At 48.1% G+C, this 25,000-nt stretch overlaps 3 protein-coding genes across 5 annotated transcripts; 1 reads left to right on the top strand and 2 right to left on the bottom strand.

Annotated features, from left to right (window-relative positions):
• The first annotated feature begins 328 nt into the window (after positions 1 to 328).
• On the top strand, positions 329 to 4,890 carry pln (phospholamban). The gene is made up of 2 exons (XM_034678103.1): positions 329 to 409; positions 3,706 to 4,890. Exon 2 carries the CDS (start codon positions 3,846 to 3,848, stop codon positions 4,005 to 4,007), a length of 162 nt encoding a protein of 53 aa, XP_034533994.1. The 5' UTR covers positions 329 to 409; positions 3,706 to 3,845; the 3' UTR covers positions 4,008 to 4,890.
• A 91-nt stretch (positions 4,891 to 4,981) lies between these two features.
• zgc:85722 (uncharacterized protein LOC407982 homolog) lies at positions 4,982 to 18,454 on the bottom strand. Of its 3 annotated transcripts, XM_034678099.1 has the most exons (24): positions 18,345 to 18,454; positions 17,264 to 17,976; positions 14,348 to 14,425; positions 14,027 to 14,161; positions 13,748 to 13,846; positions 13,417 to 13,623; positions 13,141 to 13,314; positions 12,744 to 13,041; positions 12,262 to 12,443; positions 11,999 to 12,184; positions 11,791 to 11,913; positions 11,554 to 11,715; positions 11,360 to 11,481; positions 11,128 to 11,278; positions 9,600 to 9,714; positions 9,355 to 9,452; positions 9,064 to 9,217; positions 8,845 to 8,972; positions 8,519 to 8,724; positions 8,201 to 8,347; positions 7,990 to 8,107; positions 7,774 to 7,878; positions 7,342 to 7,469; positions 4,982 to 6,893 (listed from the first exon to the last, which is right to left on the bottom strand). In XM_034678099.1, the coding sequence occupies exons 2-24, from the start codon at positions 17,429 to 17,431 to the stop codon at positions 6,773 to 6,775; spliced, it is 3,405 nt and encodes a 1,134-aa protein (XP_034533990.1). In that variant the 5' UTR covers positions 17,432 to 17,976; positions 18,345 to 18,454; the 3' UTR covers positions 4,982 to 6,772. The 3 variants fall into 3 exon arrangements, with proteins under 3 accessions (XP_034533990.1, XP_034533991.1, XP_034533992.1); XM_034678100.1 differs by lacking the exons at positions 7,342 to 7,469; positions 18,345 to 18,454 and having other exon boundaries at positions 5,487 to 6,893; positions 17,264 to 17,537; XM_034678101.1 differs by lacking the exons at positions 7,342 to 7,469; positions 18,345 to 18,454 and having other exon boundaries at positions 5,492 to 6,893; positions 8,540 to 8,724; positions 17,264 to 17,564.
• Positions 18,455 to 18,657: 203 nt separating this feature from the next.
• On the bottom strand, positions 18,658 to 24,073 carry LOC117807968 (NLR family CARD domain-containing protein 3-like). The gene is made up of 9 exons (XM_034677314.1): positions 23,958 to 24,073; positions 23,531 to 23,620; positions 23,021 to 23,084; positions 22,673 to 22,892; positions 20,776 to 22,564; positions 20,513 to 20,686; positions 20,258 to 20,422; positions 19,597 to 19,643; positions 18,658 to 19,463 (listed from the first exon to the last, which is right to left on the bottom strand). Exons 1-9 carry the CDS (start codon positions 23,999 to 24,001, stop codon positions 18,895 to 18,897), a joined length of 3,162 nt encoding a protein of 1,053 aa, XP_034533205.1. The 5' UTR covers positions 24,002 to 24,073; the 3' UTR covers positions 18,658 to 18,894.
• Positions 24,074 to 25,000: the final 927 nt, after the last annotated feature.

Below are 25,000 nucleotides of genomic sequence, written 5' to 3'. Positions count from 1 at the left end.
CATCACCATGCTGAAGGAACAAAGCCAGCTTCTGCACCTGCAGGGGGAGACAGGTAAGCAGGTGAGCGAGATACCAGGGCGCCTGAGGAGAACAGGTAACAGGTGGGACTCTGAAGTATTTGTTCCTCACTGATGTTTCAATAAAGTTACAAATGAATCATAAATAATGTCAGCGCACAACACAAACCTGAGGTTGTCTGAGTCCAGGATCTGACCAGACCTAATTCAACCCTCGTCTCCCCCTCATATAGCCCCCTCCCCCCTCTCTCTCTCTCCCCCTCTCTCCCCATCTCTCTCTCTCTCTCTCTCTCTCTCTGTCTCTCTCTCTCTCTCAGTCCTGCAGAGCTCGGCTCGCTGCATGTCTAACATTTCTCCCTCCAACTCCAACCAGCTCCGATCTCCTCTGAAGGTAAGACACAGCATCTTCTCACACACACACACACACACACACACACACACACACACACACACACACACACACACACACACACACACACACACACACACACACACACACACACACACACACATTTATCTGTCCAGTTTTCAGTGTTTCTCTTGAACTCATCAGACTTCCTCTGCTTTTTTGAAAAGTTTAAAAACTTCTCCGTCAGAGTGAGACCTTGCCCTCTTTGTCCTTTAAATGTGTGTGTGTGTGTGTGTGTCTGCCTTTGTGTGTGTGTGTGTGTGTTTGAGTCTCAGAGGGATAAACTTCTGGTTCTGGTTTAACCTCTGAGGATCCAGACAGCTGTGATCTGTCCCAGCTAACACAGTCTCATGCATGTGTGTGTGAAGATAAACCTCACACACACACTGTGCACACCTTGAACACATCTACACTCATACCTGCTCTCTGAGACTGAAGGCTGAAAAACTTAAGTTGAAATATAAACACATCCTGACTGATTCTAACTCCAGACCGTCTCAGGAATCAAACAGACGCTCTGATGGCCTGCAGACACTGAACACAACCCTCTTAGACAGAAGAGATCTACATAAACAAAACATCGGTCAAGTTTTAATGTTCTGTCACCGAATCCTGACCGTCCGGATGTGAGGGAGAGAGGGGGGGGTAAATATTAATAAATATTAATAAATATTAATAATTATTAATAATATTAATAATTATTAATAACTTAAAATGAAACATATGATTATTATAAAAATAAATATTTTTATTTTTATTATTATTAATATTATAATAACACCATGACAAATATACCTGGAGCTCATGTTCACAAGTGTGTTGATGTGGTGCAGTGGTTAAGAGGCTGGACTGGAAGTCTGAAGGTTGTGGGTTCTATTCTTATCAGTGCCATGGTGAGTTTTAAAGTCCAACAGCCAAAGCACCATGACAAATGTACCCGGAGCTCATGTTCAGAAGTGTGTCAGTGTAGTGCAGGGGTTAAGAGGAAGGACTGGCAGTCTGAAGGTCAAGGGTTCGATTCTTATCAGTGCCATGGTGAGTTTTAAAGTCCAATTGCCGAAACACCATGACAAATATACCCGGAGCTCAGGTTCACAAGTGTGTTGATATGGTGCAGTGGTTAAGAGAAAGGACTGGCGGTCTGAAGGTTGTGGGTTCGATTCTTATCAGTGCTATGGTCAGTTTTAAAGTCCAACAGCCAAAGCACCATGACAAATAACCCCGGAGCTCATGTTCACAAGTGTGTTGATGTGGTGCAGTGGTTAAGAGGAAGGACAGGCAGTCTGAAGGTTGTGGGTTCGATTCTTATCAGTGCCATGGTGAGTTTTAAAGTCCAACAGCCATAGCACCATGACAAATATACCCGGAGCTCATGTTCACAAGTGTGTTGATGTGGTGCAGTGGTTAAGAGGAAGGACAGGCAGTCTGAAGGTTGTGGGTTCGATTCTTATCAGTGCCATGGTGAGTTTTAAAGTCAAACAGCCAAAGCACCATGACAAATGTACCCGGAGTTCATGTTCACAAGTGTGTTCGTATGGTGCAGTGGTTAAGAGAAAGGACTGGCAGTCTGAAGGTTGAGCGTTCGATACTCACCTGAGACAAAGTGAATTTTAAAGTCCAACAGCCAAAAAACACGACTATAAATACAACCTGACCAAATTCAACAGTCGACGGTGACCCGTGGCGTATTGGAATTACGACTGTACTGAAGGCTCGTGGGCATTTGGAATTGCACAGTTTCGGACAGGACTGTTCGAATCCGCATATGCGGTGCCTTGTGGCGTATTGGAATTACAACTGTAACTTGCACAGTTTCGGACAGGATGTTCGAATCCAACATATGCGCTCGGTGCCTTGTGGCATATGGGAATTACAACTGTACTGAAGGCTCGAGGGCGTTTCCAATTGCACAGTCTCGGACAGGACGTTCGAATCCCACATACGTAGGAACACGGGGGAACCTGACAAACTGAAATCTCGGCAAGTCCGGGTACTGGGTGGGCCGTGGCTTCCCAGTTTCTACAGCAAATAAAGTGGGTGGGTTATACCACAGAGTGTCAGCAGCAACTGTAATTTTGAAAGAACTTTTAAAAAAAAATAAAAAATATTAATAAATATTAACAAATAATAACCGTCCAGATGAGAGAGAGAGAGAGAGAGGGGGGGGGGGAGGCTGCAGGCAAACCTCGTGTGTTTCAATGTTAATGACCGTGTTCAGAGGGAACGACACATCAGCTGTTCATCACACACACACACACGCACACACACACACACACACACACACACACACACACACAGCTGTTGTGATGGAAACATTCAGTGTTTCCTCTTAAGATGACTCTGTTATCTCTCCTCACAGAACAACAGCTGATTGTGTTTTCAAACTCCTCTCCTCTGCTCTGCTCTGTTCTCCTCTCCTCTGCTCTGCTCTCCTGTACTCCTTTCCTTTCCTTTCCTTTCCTTTCCTTTCCTTTCATCCTCCTACTTCCTAGCTAGACCTCAGGTGTCAGTCTGAGGCTGTTTGACTCTGTGAGGGATGAGGACGGATGTTAGATTAAGACCACTTTATGCCTGTCAGGGTCTCAGTAGTCCAGGTCCTGTTCACAGAGACAGACAGAGGGACTCTGGAGGACGTGGACCTGCAGAGAGGCCGGACAGTGATCTGTTCTTCATCTTGAATTCAAACACAGCTAACTATGTTTGAACCCTCAACGCTGCTGTCAGTCTGTAAATCACTCCACACTTCCTACTGTCAGTCAGAAGTGAGTGGTCAGAGGTCAGGGGTGAGGGGCCAGCCGGCAGACTGACGCCCCGTGCAGTTAATCCAGCTGGCTGTTAGAGAGTGTGTGTGAAGGTGTGAACATGTCAGGTGATAATGGGAGACGGGGGCAGATTAATGGAGGGGGGAAACCGGGGAGGAGAGATAAAAATAGACGTGTTGAAAGATTCCAGAGATGAGTCCTGTTATCGCTCTGATCCAACATGGATCCTTCACTTAGCTCCCAGCATGCCCTGCTCTGATTAGCTCGCTCCTCCTCGCTACTGGACGCAGGCTCCTGCAGTTCAGAGGAAACCATGAAGATCACACTCAGATACACACCTCCATAAACCCTGAGAGTCCACCAGAGACCGCCACAGGCTGCTGGCTCTACAGCTCACATAAATCTGGACTTAAAAGGGTCACCTGAGTCAGCAGGAGGACCCTCGTGGTTTAAAGAGATTAAATGTTGAACTGTGCCTTTAATAAACTATCTTTGATTCACTTTTCCTACTAACAGGGACTACAGAAGAAGGAAAGAAGAAGAAGAAGACCCATCAGACCTCAGCTGCTACAGTTTCTGGGTCCTCCTGGTCTCAGCCTGAGCCATCTCCTCTGTTAATCCCAGGCCATCAGGATCTAGCCCCGCCCTCTGCCTCCATGGAGCGCGTGCAGCACATGACCAAGTCTGCGATCCGGCGGGCATCTCAGATCGAGGTGAACCCTCAGGCCAAGAGGAACCTGCAGGAGCTCTTCGTTAACTTCACCCTCATCCTCATCTGCCTGCTGCTCATCTACATCATCGTCCTGCTCAGCAGCTGAGGACCGGACCGGCACACGCACCAGATTATAATCCAGACCTCTGGATTATCAGACCACCTTTATCAGACATGTTCACCTTTAGCAGAATAACACTGGCTGTAGCATGAACACAGATCATACATGTAGTTCAGACATCACTCACTTTAACCTACTTTTCCCATGAGCCCTGCTGCTTCCTGCAGACACACCCCACCTCCTGTCTCTGCAGGAAGCAGCACACAGCAGGTCTGTGATTATCAAACATCTCCAGAAACAATCAGATCTTTGAATAAATGTCCAGCACCACAGTGAAAAGATAACTACAACTCCCAGAGTGCACTTTGATCCCAAACAGTACTGTGTTGTAAATGCATGACTCTAAACTTTAAAGGTAAACTTTATGTTCTCTACACCACTCACCTTCAGGCTCATCCAGATCAACAGCACAGCAAGCTGAGGCTCATGGGTAATGTAGTTCTCACAACACAGAATGCAAGCTGCAAATAAGAGATACTAAAAAGCAGAAATGTTTAAGCTTTGGCGCGCCCTAGTGGTCATATAAGAAACAACAGAGTGAAAGTTGTGTTTCATCTTTCAAACATGCAGGCCTGCAAATCAAGACAGCAGCTGACACACACACACGCGCGTACACACACACGAACAGTATCGTTTGCATGGTGTGATTTCACCTGTTTAGTTTAAAGCACAGGATTGTCATGTAGAAATAATCTGTAAAACGTGTTAAACTGCTTCTGAGATTGCACTGTTAAGTTATGCATCTTAAACGTCTTTGCTGTGACTGTAAATGAAAACTAAGAAGACTTGGATTTCAAGATGGAGTGTGTGAGGAGGAGTGGACTTAGAAGAAACTGCATGACAATAAAGTTCAGTCTCTCCTCCTGAAGCAGCCGTCTGATTTACTGAGCTCAAAGACACATCATCTCACACACATACAGTGACACGCACACAAACATAGAGTGACACAGCAGGAGAGCTTTTCTCACAATCATAATTTTTACTGTTCCATAACATACAACAGAAATAATATAAATATAAATAAATATCGTCGTTATAGTTATTATAGATTTTACAGACGGACATCATCAACATGAAAATCACAAGGCAGACATCAAGTCAGCTCCAACTGCAACACAAACTGCATCACCTGTGTGCACGTGTTAAAGAGCTGTCAGTGTGCACCTGTCCTAAAGAGAGGTCAGTGTGCAGTTTGTTCCAACATGGAGCTGAGAGAGAGATGAACTGATCAATAAAATAAAATAATTTAAAAAAAGATAAAATATAACAAGAATAAATAAATAATAAATAATAATAATAAATACAATAAATAAATAAAAAACAAGTATTACATAAATTAAATAATTAAATAAATAATTAAAAACAATAGATTAAAAAAAATCTTAAATAAAGGGAGTGTGTGAATCTGCAGGTCAAAGTGAGAAAATTAATTTTTCTAATCAAAAAGAAATAAACAGAAGTCTTCTGTAATGTCAAGCTTTAATGATTCATAAGTTAATGTTCACAGTGCGAGGGTGAACCAGCTGTGTGTGTGAGTGTGTGTTGGTCCACAGCAGGTCATTATCTGTTGAATGACCCTGAATGCATCACGGAGCGTTCACACACTGCAGCTGGTTCACTTCTGGAAGACTAGCATCGTGTTGTGTTGTTGTCGTGTTTCCTTCAACTTTTGCAAGGTGTGCTCTCTGCTGCCCACCTCTGACACTACCAACACACATCGCCAGATATTATTCTAACAGAGGATTTTCAGACAGTTGAAGGAAACACAACAGTTGAAGGAGACGGCGCCCCCTACAGGCTGTATATGACCATGCAGTCTGTAAACTGTACAGTATGAAAGAGACGCGGCACGATGTAAACTCTGAGATATAAAACACCAAAGATGGAGATTCAAGTGAGTGACAGCAGCATCATGAAGTGTGTGTGTGTGTGTGTATGTGTGTGTGCGTCTGTTTTACATGCTCTATGGCCTGACCCTCACACACTCACTCACACACACACACACACACACAGCAACACACACAGACCCCCAGCAGGTGCAGGTGGGCGTAACACTCCTTGGCATTAAAAAGAACCTGGAGGTGTGTGTGTGTGTGTGTGTGTGTGTGTGTGTGTGAGTGTGTGTGTGTGAGTGTGTGCTCCCTCACACACAGACCGTAGAAAAACAGCTGATTTTATAAATACTGGAGAATAAAAAGAGTCCAGTCTCTCCAGGTGAGAGAGTCTTCCCCCCTCCCCAAGGTGTCCAGGTAGGTAAATCAAGCGCCCCCTGCTGGCTCTCAGAAACACTTCCTGTATGTACACCGTCAGCGGGACACGAGCTGAGGTCAGAGTGATGCTGGTGTTGTTTCACTGGAGACGGTACGACCTCCTGTGTGTGTGTGTGTGTGTGTGTGTGTGTGTGTGTGTGTGTGTGTGTGTGTGTGTGTGTGTGTGTGTGTGTCTGAGCAGACTCTGATCACAGTCAGAGAATGGATCATGGACTCTCTGGGCATCTGTACAAGTCTGAAGGATTCAGAGTGTGTTTGTTTTAGCTCCTCCTCCGTCTCCATGTTTAGACTCTGTGAAGACGTTAAGACAGAGAAACCACGGAGACACAGAGACGGATTCTCACATGTACGGAGGCCCAGAGGAGTCCTTCCCTCCTCCGCTGTGTGAACCTGCAGAGTGTGTGACCTCAGCTCTCTGTCCCGTACTCCACATTATTATTTTACAGAAAGGTGATGCATGTGGGTTTATTTTTTTGCGGGTCAGAAGGTGAAGTACTGCGAGTACAGATCTTCTTCTTCTTCATGTGGAAGGTGGAGCTTCAGTCCTCCCCCCTCCTCCCCCCGCAGGGTGGGGGGAGACGTGGTGTGGGCCTCAGGAAGGCTGAGGAGGAAACAGAGGGAGGAGTCAGAGAAACAGAAACAGAAAACAAAGAAGAACAGAGACCGAGAGGAGAACACCTGCACCAGGAAGTAAAGCTGCTGCACGCTGAACGATGAAAAGGTGGAGGAGGGGAAGGAAGAACACCTGCAGAGGTGGAGTGTTTCAGAGTGTGCAGTGTGTGTCACGTCAGAGATAACACACTCTTTATGATGTGTGCCCTGTGATGACCTCTATGAACTCGATTCCCTCAAAGTATCTAGTAGAGCAGGCCGATAGCGCTGAGGGTTTATAATCCAGTGTTTCATCTCACAGGTGAGACCAGGTGAGGACAGGTGAGGACCGTGGGAGTGAGGTGAGGGCTGCAGACAGGTGAGGATGCAGACAGGTCACATGACTCTGTGAATCAGGTGACCTGCAGGTGAACTGAGTCAGAAAGGTAAAGTCTCACCTCCTGCAGCTGTACACCAGGACTCCCTGAGGAAGAGGAGGAGGAGGGAGAGCGGGGTTCTGCATGGGATGATGTGGAGGATGAGGAGAAGAAGAGGGAAGAGGAGGAAGAAGAGGAAGAGGAGGAAGCTGAGGAGGAGGAAGAGAGAGGCGGCTGAGGAGGAGTCATGTTTATGATTCATGGATCACATGTTCTCTGTTATAGGAGGAGGAGCTCCCTGATGAAGAGAGGAGCTCAGGGGCACCACACAGACTCTGTGCTGCAGGGGCGACGATGAGACAAAGTGACACAGAGTTCAGTGTGTGTGTTCTGACTGTGTATGGGCAGGTGTGATGGACATGAGCACACACACCCGACCCTCACCTGTCTCTTTGAGGACTGATGATGTCACACTTACTGAAACCATGTAGCCCGCCCCCCTCATGGACTCACCTTGATCAGAGGGTTGATGACGCCCACGTTGGCACTGGAGGTGAACACCTTACTGAAGCCGGTCTCTCTGTTCACCAGCTCCAGCTGATAGAACTTCTTATCGTCCTGAGGAGAGGAGACGGACCATCACTTTAACACACACACACAAACACAAACACACACACACACACACACACACACACACACACACACACACACACACAAGGTTGAACTCACCACCAGTTTCTTCACCAGAGCTTCTCTCTCTGACACCAGCTCTCTGAGCTCTGCGATCAGGTGCAGGTCTTCAGGTCTGCTCTCTCTGTTCCTCAGCTTCTCTTCCGTACCCTCCAGCCTGCACACACACACACCAAACACACACACATATCAGTGCATGCTCAAAGGAGGTAGAGTGATCTGAGGAGGCAGACTCAGAGCAGGATCTTACAGGATCTGAAGAGCAGTGATCTTGTCCTTCAGAACCTCCTGGGCCTTGTTAAAGTCCGCTAACATGATCTGAGTCTCTCTGTGGTGCAGGATGCTCATCTCCCCCAGGTCTCTCTCATGTCTCTTGGTCAGGTCCTGCTCGTGGGCCCTACGGCAGAGACACACACACAGGTCAACACTGATACAGCTGGAGTACAGGTGGGGTGGGGTGGAGCCTCTTCTCCCTTCCCTCCCTCCCCTCTCCTCCTCTCATCCCTCTCCTCCTCTCCTCTGATGAAGCGGTGTGTGAGTGATGACTCGTCCTCCTCCACTCGTTTACCTGCAGTTGTTCTTCACCCACCTGATCTGGTGGTTGGCCTCGCTGCGGACCCTCAGAACCTCCTTCCCCTTCAGCTCCAGCTCCCGGGTCAGCGTGTCGATGGTCTCGTTCAGGGAGTGGATCTCGTGGTCCAGGTCTGTGATGCGGTTGCTCCGGGAACACACCTCCGACTGCAGGTCTGAGATCCGGACTAACAGCTCCTGTTCCTGAGAGGAGGAGATAAGGGAGGAGGAGATTAGGGAGGAGGAGATGAGAGAGGAGGAGATAAGAGAGGAGGAGAGGAGGAGAGGAGGAGAGGAGGAGAGGAGGAGAGGAGGAGAGCGTACCTGTTGGTGACTGTGCTCCATGGCCTTCTCCAGCTCTCGTTTAGCCACTGAGTTCTCCTTCAGGTGGATCTGCTTCAGGTGCTCGATGGCCGTGGCATGAAGGTGATTCAACTCTGCTCTCAGAGACGCTGCAGAAATAATCAAATATGAGATATTCAATTAAATAATAAAAGTGTTACATATTTAATTTTATGAAATATTAAAAATGTGATCTCTCACCCAGTTTGGCCTTCCCTTCATCCTCCAGCTCGAAGCGCAGCGTCTGCAGCTCCTGGTCCGACTGCTGTCTCAGGATGTCCAGCGTTCTCCTGTGGGCCTCCTTCAGAGCGTGCACCTCCTCCCTCTGCTCCTGCTTCAGTCGCTCCTCCAGGGCCTGACGGAGGGAGCAACACAGATGCTGTGACATTTAAAAACTCAGAGAGAGGAAGCTTTCTATGCATGGAGTCACAACAACACAGTGTCTCCCTGAGCAGTTAGCTTGTTTATCCTCTAATGTGTGTTTGTGTGTACCCTGATCTGGTGCTGTCGGGCCTCCTCCATGGTGCTCAGAGCGCAGCAGTGCGCCTCCTGCAAGCGGTGCTCTCTCCTCTGGTGCTCCCTCTGCATCTCTACACACACACACACACACACACACACACACACACACACACACACACACACACACACACACACACACACACACACACACAAGGAAACTTAGGTGTGATCAGAGAGCAGTCGAGACATGACAGTTACCTGTCCGTGACTCAGCTCACCTTTCAGCTGCTGGCTCAGCAGCTCCCTCTCCTGGTTGAACTGAGACTGCAGCTGCTGCAGGGCCGACTGAGACTGAGACAGCTGCAGCTCCAGAGACTGTTTGAGCAGAGAGATCTGCAGAGAGAGAGAGATGTTTTAACATGTGCAGGAGGAGATGGGCAGTGAGGGCGGGTCAGTAAGGTGTTAGGATATTTCTTAGGTGCCATCAGAACATATAGAGATCAATAAACCCAGCAGACGAGTGAGAGGAGCAGCTCTGTGGAGGGATCCGTGAACTCTCTGAGGTCTGAGTGAACTCTCTGGACCTCCTCCTGGAGCTGCAGCGCTTCAAATCCTCTGCAGGATTTAGAGCTTTAGGAGGACTACATCACTGAGAGCGAGGTAAGAGGGGTTTAAAATGTGATGAAGAGGAGCGGGGCAGTGATGGAGTCTTGAGTTTTAAGAAACTGAGAGATGACCTGAACTCTACCTCTCCTCTCTGTCTGTCGGTCTGTCTGTCAGACCTTTAAAAGGATCTACAAACCACAGTCAGGCAGAGACACGGCCAGGCAGACGTTTCTGTATCTCTGTGATTTCTGCAGTTCTAAGGTGTAAACAGCTACGCAGAGAGAACCTAATAATAATGGCGGCCCCGTTCTTAGAGGAGGTTTGCCGAGTGTTTGAGGTTCTTCTCCCGACTCTGGCAGCAGATCACTTATATAAGACGGCGTCACTCTGACAGCTGACAGGATCCACAGAGGATGGATCCGAGCTGCTCTGACAGCAGATATCTGAGCTTCATGGAGACACGAAGAGAGTCCAGCTCTCATCACTGCAGGCTACCTGAGAGCAGCCTCATCCATACTGTATGAGTGCTTCTATATCCAAACCTCACTCACACACACACACACGCAAATATTCACACATGCATACTAAATGTGGGCTCTGAGGCCGTCAGCTGTGGCCTGACGATGGTTTTGGTCTCTAAGACGGGTGGAGCATAGAGCGAGCAGTGAGTGATAGAGACTTCCTGCTCTGTGGGCGGAGGTTTTGATTCGCTGTTGGCTCGTTTCTTTGACTCTCCTCCTCCATCGTGGATTCGCTTGAGCATCGTTTAAATAACTCGGCTGTACTCTCTCTCAGTGAACGACAGCATTAGTGGATCCTCCTCCTCCTCTCTCTGCCTGTGCTGTTACACTCCGGTCTCCAGCTTGTCACTAACTGTTTCCGTGAGTCCTCTGTGTGTCTCAGGTCCGGTCTCCCTGAGTTCAGATCAGCCAGAGGCGGTCTGCACGAGACGAGGAGCACAGCACCTGAACACCTTAACTCACTGACTGATGGAGGTCACACACACAGACTGTGAGCAGGGCTGTCAATCAAAGTGAGGATGGAGGTCAAAGGTCAGCAGAAATAATCTGTACGGCTGAATTAAGGGTTAAATGGAGGGAGGATTAGGGGCGTGCCCTCTTTGACTGACAGGTGGGAGCTGCTAGGTGTCCCCTCTGTTCATGCTGTCAAATGTGAGTCTACAGGCCCCGCGGTTCTTACCTGTTCTAGCAGGTCCTCCACCTTCCTCTGCCAGCTCTCTCTGGCCGCCATCATCTCCAGCTCCTTCTGCTGAGACAGCTGAGTCAGTGTCACCTGTTTGTCCGCGTCGTACTCCTCCGTCAGCTCCTCCTTCAGCAGACGCACCTCCTCCCTGCGGAGAGGGACGGCTCATGTGTTACATCCTCCCTTCATCGTTCCTTTCAATGTTAGGAAGAAGAAGAGGAGGACTGACCTCAGAGCGTCTCTCCACTTCTGGTCCAAGTCGTCAGCCATCTTGTCCATCTTCTGCTTCTCCTCCGTTCGGATGGACATCACTCTGGCGTCGTGCTGCTGCCGCTGAGTCTCAATCTCTTCCTGCGAACACAAACACAGTTACCCAGAATTCCCTGCTCACCTGTAACTAAGGGGTAAACCCTGAGTTCGTACCTGCAGGTCGGTGAGCAGGTTGCTGGTCTCTCGGACTCGGGATCTGGTGGCGTCCAGCTCGGTCCTGAGTTTCTCCTGTGTCTCCTTCAGACAGGAGATCTGAGTCTGAGCTGAGCCCAGGTTCTGCTCGCCCTCCCTCACCAGCTCCTGTAGGTGAGACACCTGTGGAGAGCAGAGAGGAGGCGTTAACGTGTGCTCCTGGACCTGGATCTGGACTCAGAGGGTGAGGGGTCCTACCTCCTGATTGGCCATGTTGAGTTTGGCGGAAAGCTCCTCCTTCAAGTTATCCAGCTGCTGCTGCAGGCGGTCCCTCTGCTCCTCCAACGACAGACGCTTTATCTCAAACTCCTGAGACAGTTTCTGCACAAGGGAGGAGAGGAGAGCGGTTAATGTCTGTGATGAGAGGGACCCTGAGACCCCAGGAGAAAGAACCCAGACTCCTCACCGCTATCAGGATCGTCTTCTCCTCCTCCTTCTCCTGCTGCGCCTCCTCCCTCATGGCCGTGTGCTTCTCCTCCAGCTCGCCCAGGACTCTGACCTGGGCGTCCTTGAAGCGATGCGTCTCCTCCTCGTAATGAGCTCGGAGTCTGCACAGCTCCTTCTCGTAGCCCTGGTGCTCCTCCCGCAGAGACTGAGGAGAACACATCACGTGAGACTCCAACCTGTTCACGTCAGGGTCCAGGTCCAAGGTTAATCCTAGTAACTTACCTGCTCCAGCTTTATCACGGTCTGTTTGTGTTGCTCGCTGGCCGTCTGGCTCTGGTTCAACACCGCCTCCCTCTCCTCTTCCAGGCGACCGATCTTCTCCTTCAAGCGGTTCTGCTCCAGGTCCAGGTTCCTAATGGTGGCCTCGTGGGACATCTGTGTGGCCTGCAGGGAGCCGATCTGACCTGGGAACAGTCACACCAAAAACTAGGATCAGTCCGGGTCCACATGGATGAGTTCGGACTCTGTTTGACTCCAGAACGTTTCTTCACTCAGAGTTTATTTTTAGATCCACAAGATTCTTTGAAAGCTTCTTCAATCTGGGCCACAAACCGCAGTGTGTGTGTATGTGTGTGTGTGTGTGTGTGTGTGTGTGTGTGTGTGTGTGTGTGTGTGTGTGTGTGTGTGTGTGTGTGTGTGTGTGTGTGTGTGTACGGAGCTGTAAACCGTGCTGACATTAAAACAGTAGAAGTAGAACGTCTCACTGGCTTTGTGCAGAATCTCTGTGGCCTGCTGCTGGACTCTCTCTCTGCTGCTCTCCAGCTCGTACTCTGTATCCTTCAGCTGCATCACCCAGATCTCCCCGTCCTGGATCGCCTCCTCCAGCTGCTTGTGCAGGTTCTTGATGGTGCCCTCTGCGTTGGCGAGCGACGTCTGCAGTCTGTTGGTCTTGTCGCGGTTCTCCCTCGCCTCCTCCTGAGCTTTCTGCAGCTCGCTCCTCAGCTTGGACAGCGAGCGCTGCAGAGCGGCTTCCTGAGCCTGGAACTCTTTACGCAGCTCCACCTGGCACACACAGGTACACACAGGTAGACCATGACATCATCACTGTGGGACATACAGACATCTTACAGGACCTCTGTGGTGGTGGAGCGTGTGTCTGACCTCGGTTCTCTTCCAGGCCAGCAGGTTCTCTGTGGTGAGCTGGTGAGTCCTCCTCATGGCCTCCAGTTCTCTCTCATAGTACTCCTGAGCCTTCCCCAGCTTGGCCTCGTACTCCTCCACCAGACGCACCTTATCCTTGGACAGCTCCTCCACCCGCTCCATGAGGGCCTCCACCTGCTCGGAGAGGGAGGATGCAGAAACTCAGAAACAATGCACCCTGATGTAATGTGAGATCTGTAACGTTCAGAGAACCCACTACACCTCTCTGTCCCCCACCTCCTGTCGGTGCAGCTCCGCCAGCTTCTCCTGGTCCTCGGTGGAGGAGGCGCTCTGGTTGTGCTGCTTGTTGAGGAGATCCTCCACCTCCTGGCGGTGCGTCGTCCGCAGATCCTCCAGCGCTCGCCGTTTCTCCGCCTCGAACTGAGCCTGGGCCGTGCTGAAGGAGCGCAGCTTCTCCTCGAAGTCCCGACGCATCTCCTCCACCTGCAGACACCACCATGTAACCTTTGTTTGTGTGTGTGTGTGTGTGTGTGTGTGTGTGTGTGTGTGTGTGTGTGTGTGTGTGTGTGTGTGTATGTGTGTGTGTGTGCATGTGTGTGTGTCTCACCTCTCTGCTCATAGACACCACCCTCTGTGTGTGTTGTGCCTCCGTGCAGAGCTGGGAGTCCTCCATCCTCTGACGGTACATCTCGAACTCTGCCAGCGCCTGAAGGCAACACAAGGCCACATCATGCTGCTTTAATGACTCAGCATAACACACATGATCCTACATGACTCATCATCTCTGCAGCCGTGCTTTCAGACATTTATCTGCAGGATAAATATTAAATATTTGACTAAACCAGAGTCCTGGCTATAAACACGTGTGAGAGGCAACATGGCTGACCTGTCTCTTCATGTGCTCGTGAAGCTCCACTGATTCTTCCAGACCGGCGAGTCTCCGCCGCAGGTCGGCCTCGTCCGACATCTTGCTCTTGTACTGCATGATCTTGTCTCTGGTCTCTGTCACGATGTGTTGAACCTGAGAGACGACGAAAAAAAGTCACACTCACGGCATCAGATGTTTAAATAGAGAACAGCTCACTGAAAAATCCCACGCTGGATGTGTAACACTGAAAGCAGCACTGATTGCATCTTCTCTGAGTGAACTCAGAGATCACACAGATCCACGTCAGGTACCTCGACCCTCTGTGGGGTGAGTCCCTACCTCGTCTTCGTGAGCTTCCTTCAGAGACTCGATCTCCTCCTCGTGTTCGTCGTTCTTGGTGTTCAGAGCGTAAATGACCTGCAGACAGACCGACATTATGTCATGTGATGATAATATCCACAACAGGACACACACACTCACTCTCTATTTACATTCTTACACACCACAGACTGCAGTTCCTCCAGTGTCCACTAGAGTGTGTGTCCTGCAGTGAGTCAGTCCCCAAAGAGCCCCATTTTAAAATGTTACAGCAGAAATAAACATGTTTACAGCCTGGTACAAAAACACTTTGGGTCTCTGTTGCTCATTTCTCTCTTCATGACTCACCTGTGTACAGCAGATTAAGGGTTAAAGGGAGGGAGGGTGTTGATGGTGCACCTGTATATCTCTGCTGTTTGTATCACCTGAATGAGGCCTGTTACCTGTCCTCAGTGTGCAGCAGTCACAGTCTCAGGTGTTGCTTTGTTCTCTCTTTGATCCCCAGCAGAGCAGAAGCCATGTTCCCTTTAATTATACATGATTATTCTAATGATGCAGCCCACTTTCATCTGCCGCTCTCTGCTCATCCTTTCATCTCTCCATACTCCTCTCTGTTCTACTAGGTTCTCCTGGGAATAAAGGAACCTCGTCCTGTGTTTGTGTCGAGTAACAATAAGGCTTGTTTTCCATGAATGTTCCTGAACACGGTTCTGCACCCGGATGATCTTCAGGATGTGAGAAGTGTTCTGCTGATAGCTTCAGAAACAAAATAATTGAACATCCCTGTATTTGTAAATATAGTATATATCATTGCCTTATATATTATACTATATTATATTATATTATATTCTTGTAAATGTGGATTTTGAGCTGTTGTTTGGATTTCTTTTTTCCTTACTTCCTGCACTTTTCAAAACAAAAGTATATAAACAATGATCATCATAAAGGATGAAGATCATGTCCCCATCTCTCTGCAGACTTTTTGTTTTCAAACAAAAAGAGAAGAAGTCGAAACGTTGTTTAAAGTTTTGTTTCAGGCTCACACTCTGGTATGTGGGAGGAAGCATGGAGTCATTTTCAGGATCATCACACTGACAGTCTTTAACAAAACGCTCAGACAGCTGCAGTGACGGGAGTCAGATGAAATATTTACACTCATGATGAATCTCCTGCATGAAATATTAAGACAGGAAACAAAGACTGAAGCTCCTCTCAGACTCTTATTGTTCCACTCAGCTGCAGATTACACCAGAGCGGCTGACGGCTCAACATCTCTCTGATATCTGCAGGAGGACTGACCTCCAAAATAAAAGGTCAGCATGCTCAGCGGGAGGACAAAACTACAAAATAAAGGTCTCTATTTTCTCCAGAGGAACTAAACTACAAAATAAAGGTGAGTGTGAGCAGCAGGCAATGATTGGATGCTCCAACACGCCCTCTTTCCTCCTGGAGGTACCTGTTCACTCTCTGATACACCTGTAATCAACATACAACAAACAACCATGCTGAGGCTCTGAGGAACACTAACTGCTGACTCTAAATATACACATGATCAGATATAAACACAGATGTGAGAGAGTGTTTGTGTGTGTGTGTGTGTGTGTGTGTGTGTGTGTGTGTGTGTGTGTGTGTGTGTGTGTGTGTGTGTGTGTGGCACAGCTGATCCTCCTGCACAGAGAGCTCGTCCGTTATATAAATCTGCTCTCCTCCTATTTGAGCTGTTTTATTTATTCCACAGTTTCACAACAGCCACCTTTAATGATGGCCGACATGAAACCGAAACACTCCACAGTCCGGGACTACCCCAGGTTCTGCTACTGGGTACTACAGAGGACTACGGAGTACTACAGGGTACTACAGAGGGTACTACTGAGTGCACTGTGAGCTCAGGTGGAGCACAGAGAGAGCAGCTCAGACAAACCGCTGCATCGCTCCGGCGTTACATAACTACAGTAAGCCTTTCACAGACAGCAGCAGGAGCACGAGACAAAGAGGATGAAGAGACTAGAACTGAGACCAGCCCTGAGGCCGGGACTGAGACCAGCTCTGAGACTTCCCCCTGAGACTTCATCCTGAGACTTGGGCCTGAGACTTCATCATGAGACTTCATCCTGAGACTTCACACTGAGACTTTATCATGAGACTGCATCCTGAGACTTCACCCTGAGACTTCATCCTGAGACTTCATCCTGAGACTTCCCCCTGAGACTTCACCCTGAGACTTCATCCTGAGACTTCACCCTGAGACTTCACCCTGAGACTTGGACCTGAGACTCTATCATGAGACTTCCCCCTGAGACTTCAACCTGAGACTTCCCCCTGAGACTTCATCCTGAGACTTCATCCTGAGACTTCATCCTGAGACTTTACCCTGAGACTTCATCCTGAGACTTTATCCTGAGACTTCATCCTGAGACTTCATCCTGAGACTTCATCCTGAGACTTCACACTGGGGCTTCATCCTGAGACCAGCTCTGAGACTTCATCCTGAGACTTTACCCTAAGATTAAATCCTGAGACTTCATCCTGAGACTTCACCCTGGGCCTTCACCCTGAGACTTCATCCTGGGACTTTACCCTAAGATTTAATCCTGAGACTTAATCCTGAGACCAGCTCTGAGACTTCATCCTGAGACTTCACCCTGAGACATCACCCTGAGACCAGCTCTCTCTCACACACACACACACACACACACACACACACACACACACACACACACACACACACACACACACACACACACACAGTTAAACCTGGGGAGAGTCACTATTATAAGATATCTGCAGAGCCAGTGCCTCCTCCTCCCCTCCTCCTCACGTGCATGTTTACACAGCAGCTCCAGCATCCTTCCACACCCCCACCTGCTCCACACACGCACACACACAAACATCCACACACATAAACACACACGCACACACGCGCGCGCGCACACACACCTTGGTGAGCTGAGCGATCTTCTTGCTCATCTTCAGGTGCAGGTCCTGCGTGTATTCCAGCGACAGTCCTCCGTCGTAGAACATGCTGGAGGGGGGAGGGGGGGCGAATTTGGAGCTGAGGGTGGTGGGGGGGTTGTACGGAGGCTGCCAGCCGGCCCCCGTCGCCATGTTTGCGGGCAGAGAGCGGGCAGGACGCAGTGGTTCAGAGAAAATGGAGCAGATCGTTACATCCTCCCATCCTGCTGTCAGTGATCTCCTCCAACACACACCGAGGGAGCTGCGCGACACCGAGCGGCGTGCGCGCAACACCGAGCAAACACATGAACCCGCACAGGGAGCGCGCGCTGGCAGGGATCAGATTGGCGGAGACGCGCGCCAGATGCTCGGAGCGCGCACACAGAATCAATAGATAAACTCTTCTTTACTGCAGATGATGGACAGCACGAAAGGCGTTCATGGTCTGCAGGAAAAATGATATATATCAAACCAGTGAAACCAATAAACAGACACTTAGCAGCAAATTACGCATGATGCATTCACTGGCTTCAGGAAATGTGTGATTCATACAACCAGGGTAACCAGTAACCGGCCTAAAAGAAGAAGAAGAGAAGCCATCACGGCCTGCAGGATGCTGCCTTCACGGCCTGCAGGATGCTGCCTTCCAGGCCTGCAGTATGATGCCTTCACAGTCTGCAGGATGCTGCCTTCATGGCCTGCGCATAGTATTACATAGACAGGGAAAGCACTGCGTTAAAAGGAGGAACCAGTTACAACACATGATGCATTCATGGCCTGCAGGAATCATGAGATTTATCTAACCAGTGTAACCAGTAATGAGTTTGTAAACAAGAGCAGCCATAAAAACATGATGCATTCAAGCACTCCAGGAAATTTCTAGCTTGTACATCCAGCTCCACCCTCTTGGGCTGCATATGAGCAGTGACAACCACAGAAAGAACACATGGGGCATTGGAAATATAAACAGCCATTAATCAGTGAACAGAACAAACACATAGTTCTGTCAGAGGCTGCAGGATGGTGCATGGTCCCCCCAGCTCTGTTGTGTTTATTTCATATTTACCTTAAATTTTCCTCCTGAAATGTTTAAATCCTGTTTAAACCAAGTCAACATGTCAGCAGTGTCAGAGTAGAGCTCCTGTATGAACACCTGAGAGCTGATCTTCATTCACTCCTCAGTGCATTACGTCACTCAGGAGCAGCTGTCACTTATCCTACACTGACGCCTGCTGGTGAAATGTACGAGCTGCAAGAGACCTCAACATGAGAATTTGTTAAACAGACCTACAGAGAAACCATTATGATCACAGCCCTCCTGTGGAGACAGTCAGTAACTACAACACTGACTTCAACACTAATGATCACAGTGACACAAATCCATTTTCTAAATCAAATTTATTTGTGTAAGAATGTGCATACACTGGAAAAAAGAGCATCACAAGTTAATTGTACACTGTAAAAAGAGCATCAAATGTAAGGGGTAGACTGTAAAAAGGGAGGTTAATGCTATGTTTCCACCGGCTGATCTGCTCCACACAAACTGACTCCAGACATCATCATTATCCAGATGTCAGCACTCTGGATGTTTTGGCTTCACTTTGGTACAGCGTCAATTAATGTGTTCCCTTTACAGGGGAACACAGAGTCACTGAGGACCCAGGTTCAGAGAACTCAAAACTGAACCCAGGATACAGAGGCTCAGTGAATTTGTTGTAACAGGTGTGGAGGTGGATCAGTGTGTCAGAGGACACCAAGTAGAAGGACAGAATGCCAGCAGGGTAGTCCACATACACTGCCAGTCTGTTAGGGATGGGGGAGAAGCAGGAGGTGGAGCGGGAGGGCGAGATGGTTCCATTGTTCTTGTGCCAGACACAAAAACGACCACCACTGGTGCAGTGCATACTCCAGGACTGATCGTTCCTTCCAAACAGACAGTCATCTCGATCTCCTTTCCTACTGATTCCTTTGTAACTCACGGATATATCAACATACCCTAAGCAATCAATCTCCCAGTAACAGCGACCAGTCAGACCAGTATCACACAGCAGCTGCTGCCAGTCAAACCTCTCCTCGTGATCAGGATACGACTGGTTGTCCTTCATGAGTGTCACCCTCCTGTTGTTGTCAGACAGTTGGATCCTCCTGTTTATGGTGTCTGTGTCGAATGAGAGTTCACGGGAATCTGATGGTGAGAACACAGCTGAAGTAACACACTGACATTTTGGTCATTGATTTAAAGTATAAAATGAATCCTGCCATCAGATGTTTAACTGAATGACATCAGAGAGGATTGGTTGAATGTGTTCCACACTTACACTTCCTCAGACCAGGTGTTAACCATTGTTCTTCACCAGACTCCGCCCTGCAAGGAGGACAGGGATGATTTATCAAACATGAACATTCTACCTACACACTTCCAACTGTTTTTACAGATTCAGAGGCAAAAAAAACACAGAACCCAAACATGGCGAGCGCTCCAGAACTCAGGCCAGTACATTAAACAGATGATCCTGAAGGGATCTGGATGGGGAGCAAGTCTTCGCCCCAAGTGAAGGGGTTCAGGTATGTCAGGGTCTGATTTTACAAGTGAAGGTAAGATCTTGAGACAAATAGGTGGATTGGTGCGTCAACAGAAACCTGGGCGCTGTACCAAACCAGCATGGTGAAGAGGAAAATGAGCCTGAAGACCTACATCCTGGGTGTGGAGTCCAATACAGGTGGACCTATTTACTTCATCTTACCCAAGGCCTGGAGACAAAGTACTTAACACTACTAATTCATATGCACATGCAACCGAGCCTTGGAAGCCATGGACCAGGGCTGGTATATGTTTTGGGAGTGCTGTTTGCCATGACGGTCTCCATACAGAGAGTACAGCTTTAATCAATAAGACATAGGAACACACCACTAACCAAGTGCAGAGTGCATGTTTCCAGCTCTTCCTGCAGTCTTTGAATGCAGCATGCCTTTTCATACCTTAGAGTGTCCAGTTTCCAGTGCGGTCCAGCTGACAGCTGCCCCACTCCAAGCTGACCCAGGTGGTTGTACCTCAGGTCCAGCTCTCTCAGATGGGAAGGGTTGGAGCTCAGAGCTGAGGCCAGAGAAGCACAGCCTTCTTCTGTGATGAGACAGCCTGACAGTCTGTAAAGACCAAGAAAGGTACTGCTGTGCCAGTCGGATCCACAGGAAGCAACAATTTAAGAAAAAGTACAATTTGTGTGTTGATCTGACCTCAGGGTGTCCAGTTGACAGTTTGGACTTTCCAGTCCAACAGACAGTTTCTTCACTCCTGAGTCCTGCAGGTCGTTGTTGCTCAGGTCCAGCTCTCTCAGATTGGAGGACTGAGAGCTGAGGACTGAGGACAGAGCTTCACAGCTTCTCTCTGACAGGTTACAGCCGCTCAGTCTGCAGAGAGAACCAAAAGGAAACAAGTAAGGAGTTATTCATTGGAAAGTAAATATCTGAGTGTGTATTAATGATTACATTTTACTTACACAGCTTTCTTTGAGGCCTTGATCACCGGCAGCAGCCTCAGCAGAGCCTCCTCTGATGCAGAGTATTTCTTCAGGTCAAACACGTCCAGATCTTCCTCTGATAACAGTAAGATGAAGACCAAAGCTGACCACTGAGCAGGAGACAGTTTTTCTCTGGGAAGTCTTCCTAACCCAAGGTACTGTTGGATCTCCTCCACCAGGGATCGGTCCTTGAGCTCATTCAGACAGTGGAACAGGTTGATGCTTTTATCTGGACTGGGGTCCGCCTCAATCTTCTTCTTGATGTACTGGACTTTGTCCTGATCCGTCTGTGGGTCACTCTCTGTCTGAGTCAGCAGACCTCTCAGGAGAGTCTGATTGGTCGGCAGTGAGAGGCCCAGGAGGAAGCGCAGGAACAAGTCCAGGTGTCCGTTTGGACTCTGTAAGGCCTGGTCCACAGCACTCTGGTAGAACTGTGTAAGTGTAGATCCATGGTAGGTTGATGGTTCTTCTTCCATCAGGTTGAGTCCAGACTTGGTGAAGGTCAGATGGACATGAAGAGCAGCCAGAAACTCCTGAACGCTCAGGTGGATGAAGCAGAACACCTTGTCCTGGTACAGTCCGCTCTCCTCTCTAAAGACCTGTGTGAACACTCCTGAGTACCAAGAGGCATCCTTGATCTCGATGCCACACTCTGTCAGGTCGGACTCATAGAAGATCAGGGTTCCTTTCTGCAGCTGCTCAAAAGCCAGTTTTCCCAGAGACTGGATCATCTTACTGCTCTCTGAACTCCACAGTGGATCTGTCTCAGCTCCTCCATCGTACTTGATGCTCTTACGTTTGGACTGGACCACCAGGAAGTGGATGTACATCTCAGTCAGGGTCCTGGGCAGCTCTCCTCCCTCTCTGGTCTTCAGTACATCCTCCAGAACTGTAGCAGTGATCCAGCAGAAGACCGGGATGTGGCACATGATGTGGAGGCTTCGGGATGTCCTGATGTGGGAGATGATTTTGTTAGCTTGTTTCTCGTCTCTGAACCTCTTCCTGAAGTACTCCTCCTTCTGAGGGTCAGTGAACCCTCTGACCTCTGTCACCATGTCAACACACTCAGGAGGGATCTGATTGGCTGCTGCAGGTCGTGTGGTTATCCAGAGGCAAGCAGAGGGGAGCAGGTTCCCCCTGATGAGGTTTGTCAGCAGCACATCCACTGAGGTGGACTCTGTAACATCAGTCAGGATCTGATTGTTGTGGAAGTCCAGAGGAAGTCGACACTCATCCAGACCGTCAAAGATGAACACAACCTGGAAGTCTTCAAACCTGCAGAGTCCTGCTTCTCTGGTTTGAGTAAAGAAGTGATGAATAAGTTCCACCAAGCTGAACTTTCTCTCTCTCAGCACATTCAGCTCTCTGAAAGTGAAGGGGAATGTGAACTGGATGTCCTGGTTGGCTTTGTCTTCAGCCCAGTCCAGAGTGAACTTCTGTGTTAAGACTGTTTTCCCGATGCCAGCCACTCCCTTAGTCAGCACTCTTCTGATTGGTCCAGCTCTCTCAGGTAAGGGTTTGAAGATGTCATTGTGTTTGATGGTTGTTTCTAGTCCATGTTTCCTGGATGCTGCTTCAAGCTGTCTGACCTCATGTTCATCATTGACCTCTCCGGCCCCTCCCTCTGTGATGTAGAGCTCTGTGTAGACCTGGTTCAGGAGGGTTGGGTTTCCTGCTTTAGCAATCCCCTCAAACACAAACTGGAACTTCTCCTTCAGGTGAGACTTCAGTTTGTGCTGACAAACAGATGCAGGAGGTCCTGAGGGAACTGGTAAGACGTAAAATTAGCTATTAAAAGGTACATTTAACAACATCAGTTCACCTAAAGATCCTCAAATGAATGGTTGGTCCGTGTGTGATGTGTAAATCCTCTTACTGCTCTGCAGACGGTCAGCCAGCTCCTCCTTCTTCATCCTCCTCAGAAAGTCCAAGGTGACCTTCAGGAAGTTCTCTCTGGTGATACTCCTCTGTTTCTCTTCCTCACTGTCCAAAACCTGGTTTCCAGTCTCATAGCTTTCTGGGTAACCTGAAACCACAGCTTTGCACATCCTCTTCAACTCTTCCTTCACAAAACTGACGATGTTCTCCTCCAGTGACTGGAACAAAATGTTAAATGATTGACTTGTTCAATCTGAAACCATGGATCAAGACATCTGATACAGGATGAACTGATAATCCACCGTACTCTAAAGATGCAGGATGGTGGTCTTTGTTGTACATGTACCTGAAATATAGCGTCCAGGTCTGTTCGCTCGATAGATGGACTACTGGTAACCTCCTGGTCGTCTCTGTGGAGAAACATGAACTCTGAAGATTTAGGTCATGAGTGTTCTTCATCTCATGTCTCATAAGTGATATTTAGTGTCAGTCATGTTCTCACAAATAGACCTCTCAATCCCAACACTTAGTTTGTAGACCAGATACCCCAAAGAGTGAATGCCGTGCTGTGTCCACAAGAGAGTCAGAGATTAATGTAGTCTGACTTCAGTATCTCTTTATCTTTAGGTGTCTGGACTTTAGTTCAAACACTGAACAGAGAGAGAGAGAGAGGTCTCAGAAGTCTCTGTGAGTAACATTATAAAGGACTATATGTGTTAGCCTACCTCATCACTGATGCAGCCTTTTGTCTAAAATATAAAAGTTTAACCAAACTCAGTTATTACAGAGATATGGAGCAGTCTCAGAAGTCTCTGTGAGTAACATCATAAAGGATTATACGTGTTAACCAACAAACCTGAAATGTAAAGGTTGATCCATGGACAAGTCACTCTTTAAGGACACACTGCTGGGTTCAGGTCCAGGAGAGTCTGTTTCCACTTTGATCCTGGTGTAAAGAGGCAGACCATAAAAGAGGTTTTCACCCTCACAGAATCAGCAGCACAAAGTCTGAGCTCCCAGCAGAGAAGGGTTAACAGATCTCAAACTGTGAATGAAGTCAGTCTGCAGATAAACCACAGTTTCTACAATCAAACAACCACAGAAGTTCACGTTCCCTCCCTGATTACAGACATGCTCTCTGAATGTGTGTGAGCACAGAAACGTAATACCACCCCTGCAAAAGTTAGAGCCCCAGGTCTGCACACACTCATGTCACCAGCAGCAAACCTGCTGAGTCACACACAGTAAATTCAAAGAAACATACAAGTTTAACCAACTCTTACCTCTTCATTTCTCCCCCCTCCTCTTTGACCTCACCCGGATCCATGCTGCTGTTTCAGCTCACACTTCAGTCTGCAGAGAACACGATCCAGTTCACATTCTTCTGCAGTCAGATATCAGTAGCTCCTCCCCCGGTGGGGTTTCAGCAACAACAGCGGTCTGTTTACTCTGATGGAATCTTACAGCTGCACAATAACAATCAAATTCACACACTGTCTGCACAACAAGCTTCAGTTCTCACAGTTCATATCACAGAGATATGAAATCAGGGGAACAGACTCTACGTGACTCTCGAAACAGAGAACAGCAAGCCACACTGCTCATTAGGAATGTGGTTAGAACACTGAGCTGTGCACAGCAGCCTCTGCATCAATGTGTGACATGTGGAGAGCTCTGAGAGGTCCAGATCTGGGTTCTCATTTATAAAAGAGTGCGTAGAATCCCTACTAAAAGTATACATAATTCCAAAACCCAAAAATGGAGTGCTCCAAAATAATTCTGATTTATAAAAATTGTTGGCAGGCCAACTTCTAGGTAGCACCGTTTATAAAGTTGTGCACACTGAAAATAACAGCTACATTTCTCCACATTTAGCTCCAAACTGTCATATGAATGAGGGAATTTTTAAAAGTCACTTTTTTTAATCACATTCAGAAGAATATTTGTGATCTCCTTCACATTTAAATTTTGTTGTGAAAAAAATATTACGTTAAAATCCCTTTTAAATCAAAATGCTAAATATAAATATTAAATGTTAAATGTTTAATCTAAATATTACATATAAATATAAATGTTAAAGTCCACACTAAAACTGTAAACACCAACTTCATCAGGAGCAACATAAATAATTCACTGTCATAAAAGTAGAGCACTCCTGACCCCATGACCTGAGATCAGATATGGAGAGTGATAGAGGAGGACTCACGAGTTTAACAGGAAGTCAAGTTTCCGGTTTACAGTTTGTGGGTTGAGCCAGTCTGCATGGGGATGGCATCGTCTTCAAAGTCTTGTCCATTTATGGGTAAAAAGCTCAGGGTTATCAACA

Source organism: Notolabrus celidotus, chromosome 24, assembly GCF_009762535.1.
Source record: "Notolabrus celidotus isolate fNotCel1 chromosome 24, fNotCel1.pri, whole genome shotgun sequence".
Classification (NCBI taxonomy): domain Eukaryota; kingdom Metazoa; phylum Chordata; class Actinopteri; order Labriformes; family Labridae; genus Notolabrus; species Notolabrus celidotus.
This window is presented reverse-complemented; position numbering and strand designations above follow the sequence as displayed.

Coding starts and splice junctions, on each gene's coding strand:
- pln (XM_034678103.1), top strand. CDS start 3,846: ATGGAGCGCGTGCAGCACATGACCAAGTCTGCGATCCGGCGGGCATCT.
- zgc:85722 (XM_034678099.1), bottom strand. CDS start 17,431: ATGGCGACGGGGGCCGGCTGGCAGCCTCCGTACAACCCCCCCACCACC. Junction 12,185..12,261: donor CCGTGATAAAGCTGGAGCAG/GTAAGTTACTAG, acceptor TGTTCTCCTCAG/TCTCTGCGGGAGGAGCACCA. Junction 11,914..11,998: donor AGAAGACGATCCTGATAGCG/GTGAGGAGTCTG, acceptor TCCCTTGTGCAG/AAACTGTCTCAGGAGTTTGA.
- LOC117807968 (XM_034677314.1), bottom strand. CDS start 24,001: ATGGATCCGGGTGAGGTCAAAGAGGAGGGGGGAGAAATGAAGAG. Junction 23,621..23,957: donor GAGGGGGGAGAAATGAAGAG/GTAAGAGTTGGT, acceptor TCTTTACACCAG/GATCAAAGTGGAAACAGACT. Junction 22,893..23,020: donor ACCTGGACGCTATATTTCAG/GTACATGTACAA, acceptor ATTTTGTTCCAG/TCACTGGAGGAGAACATCGT.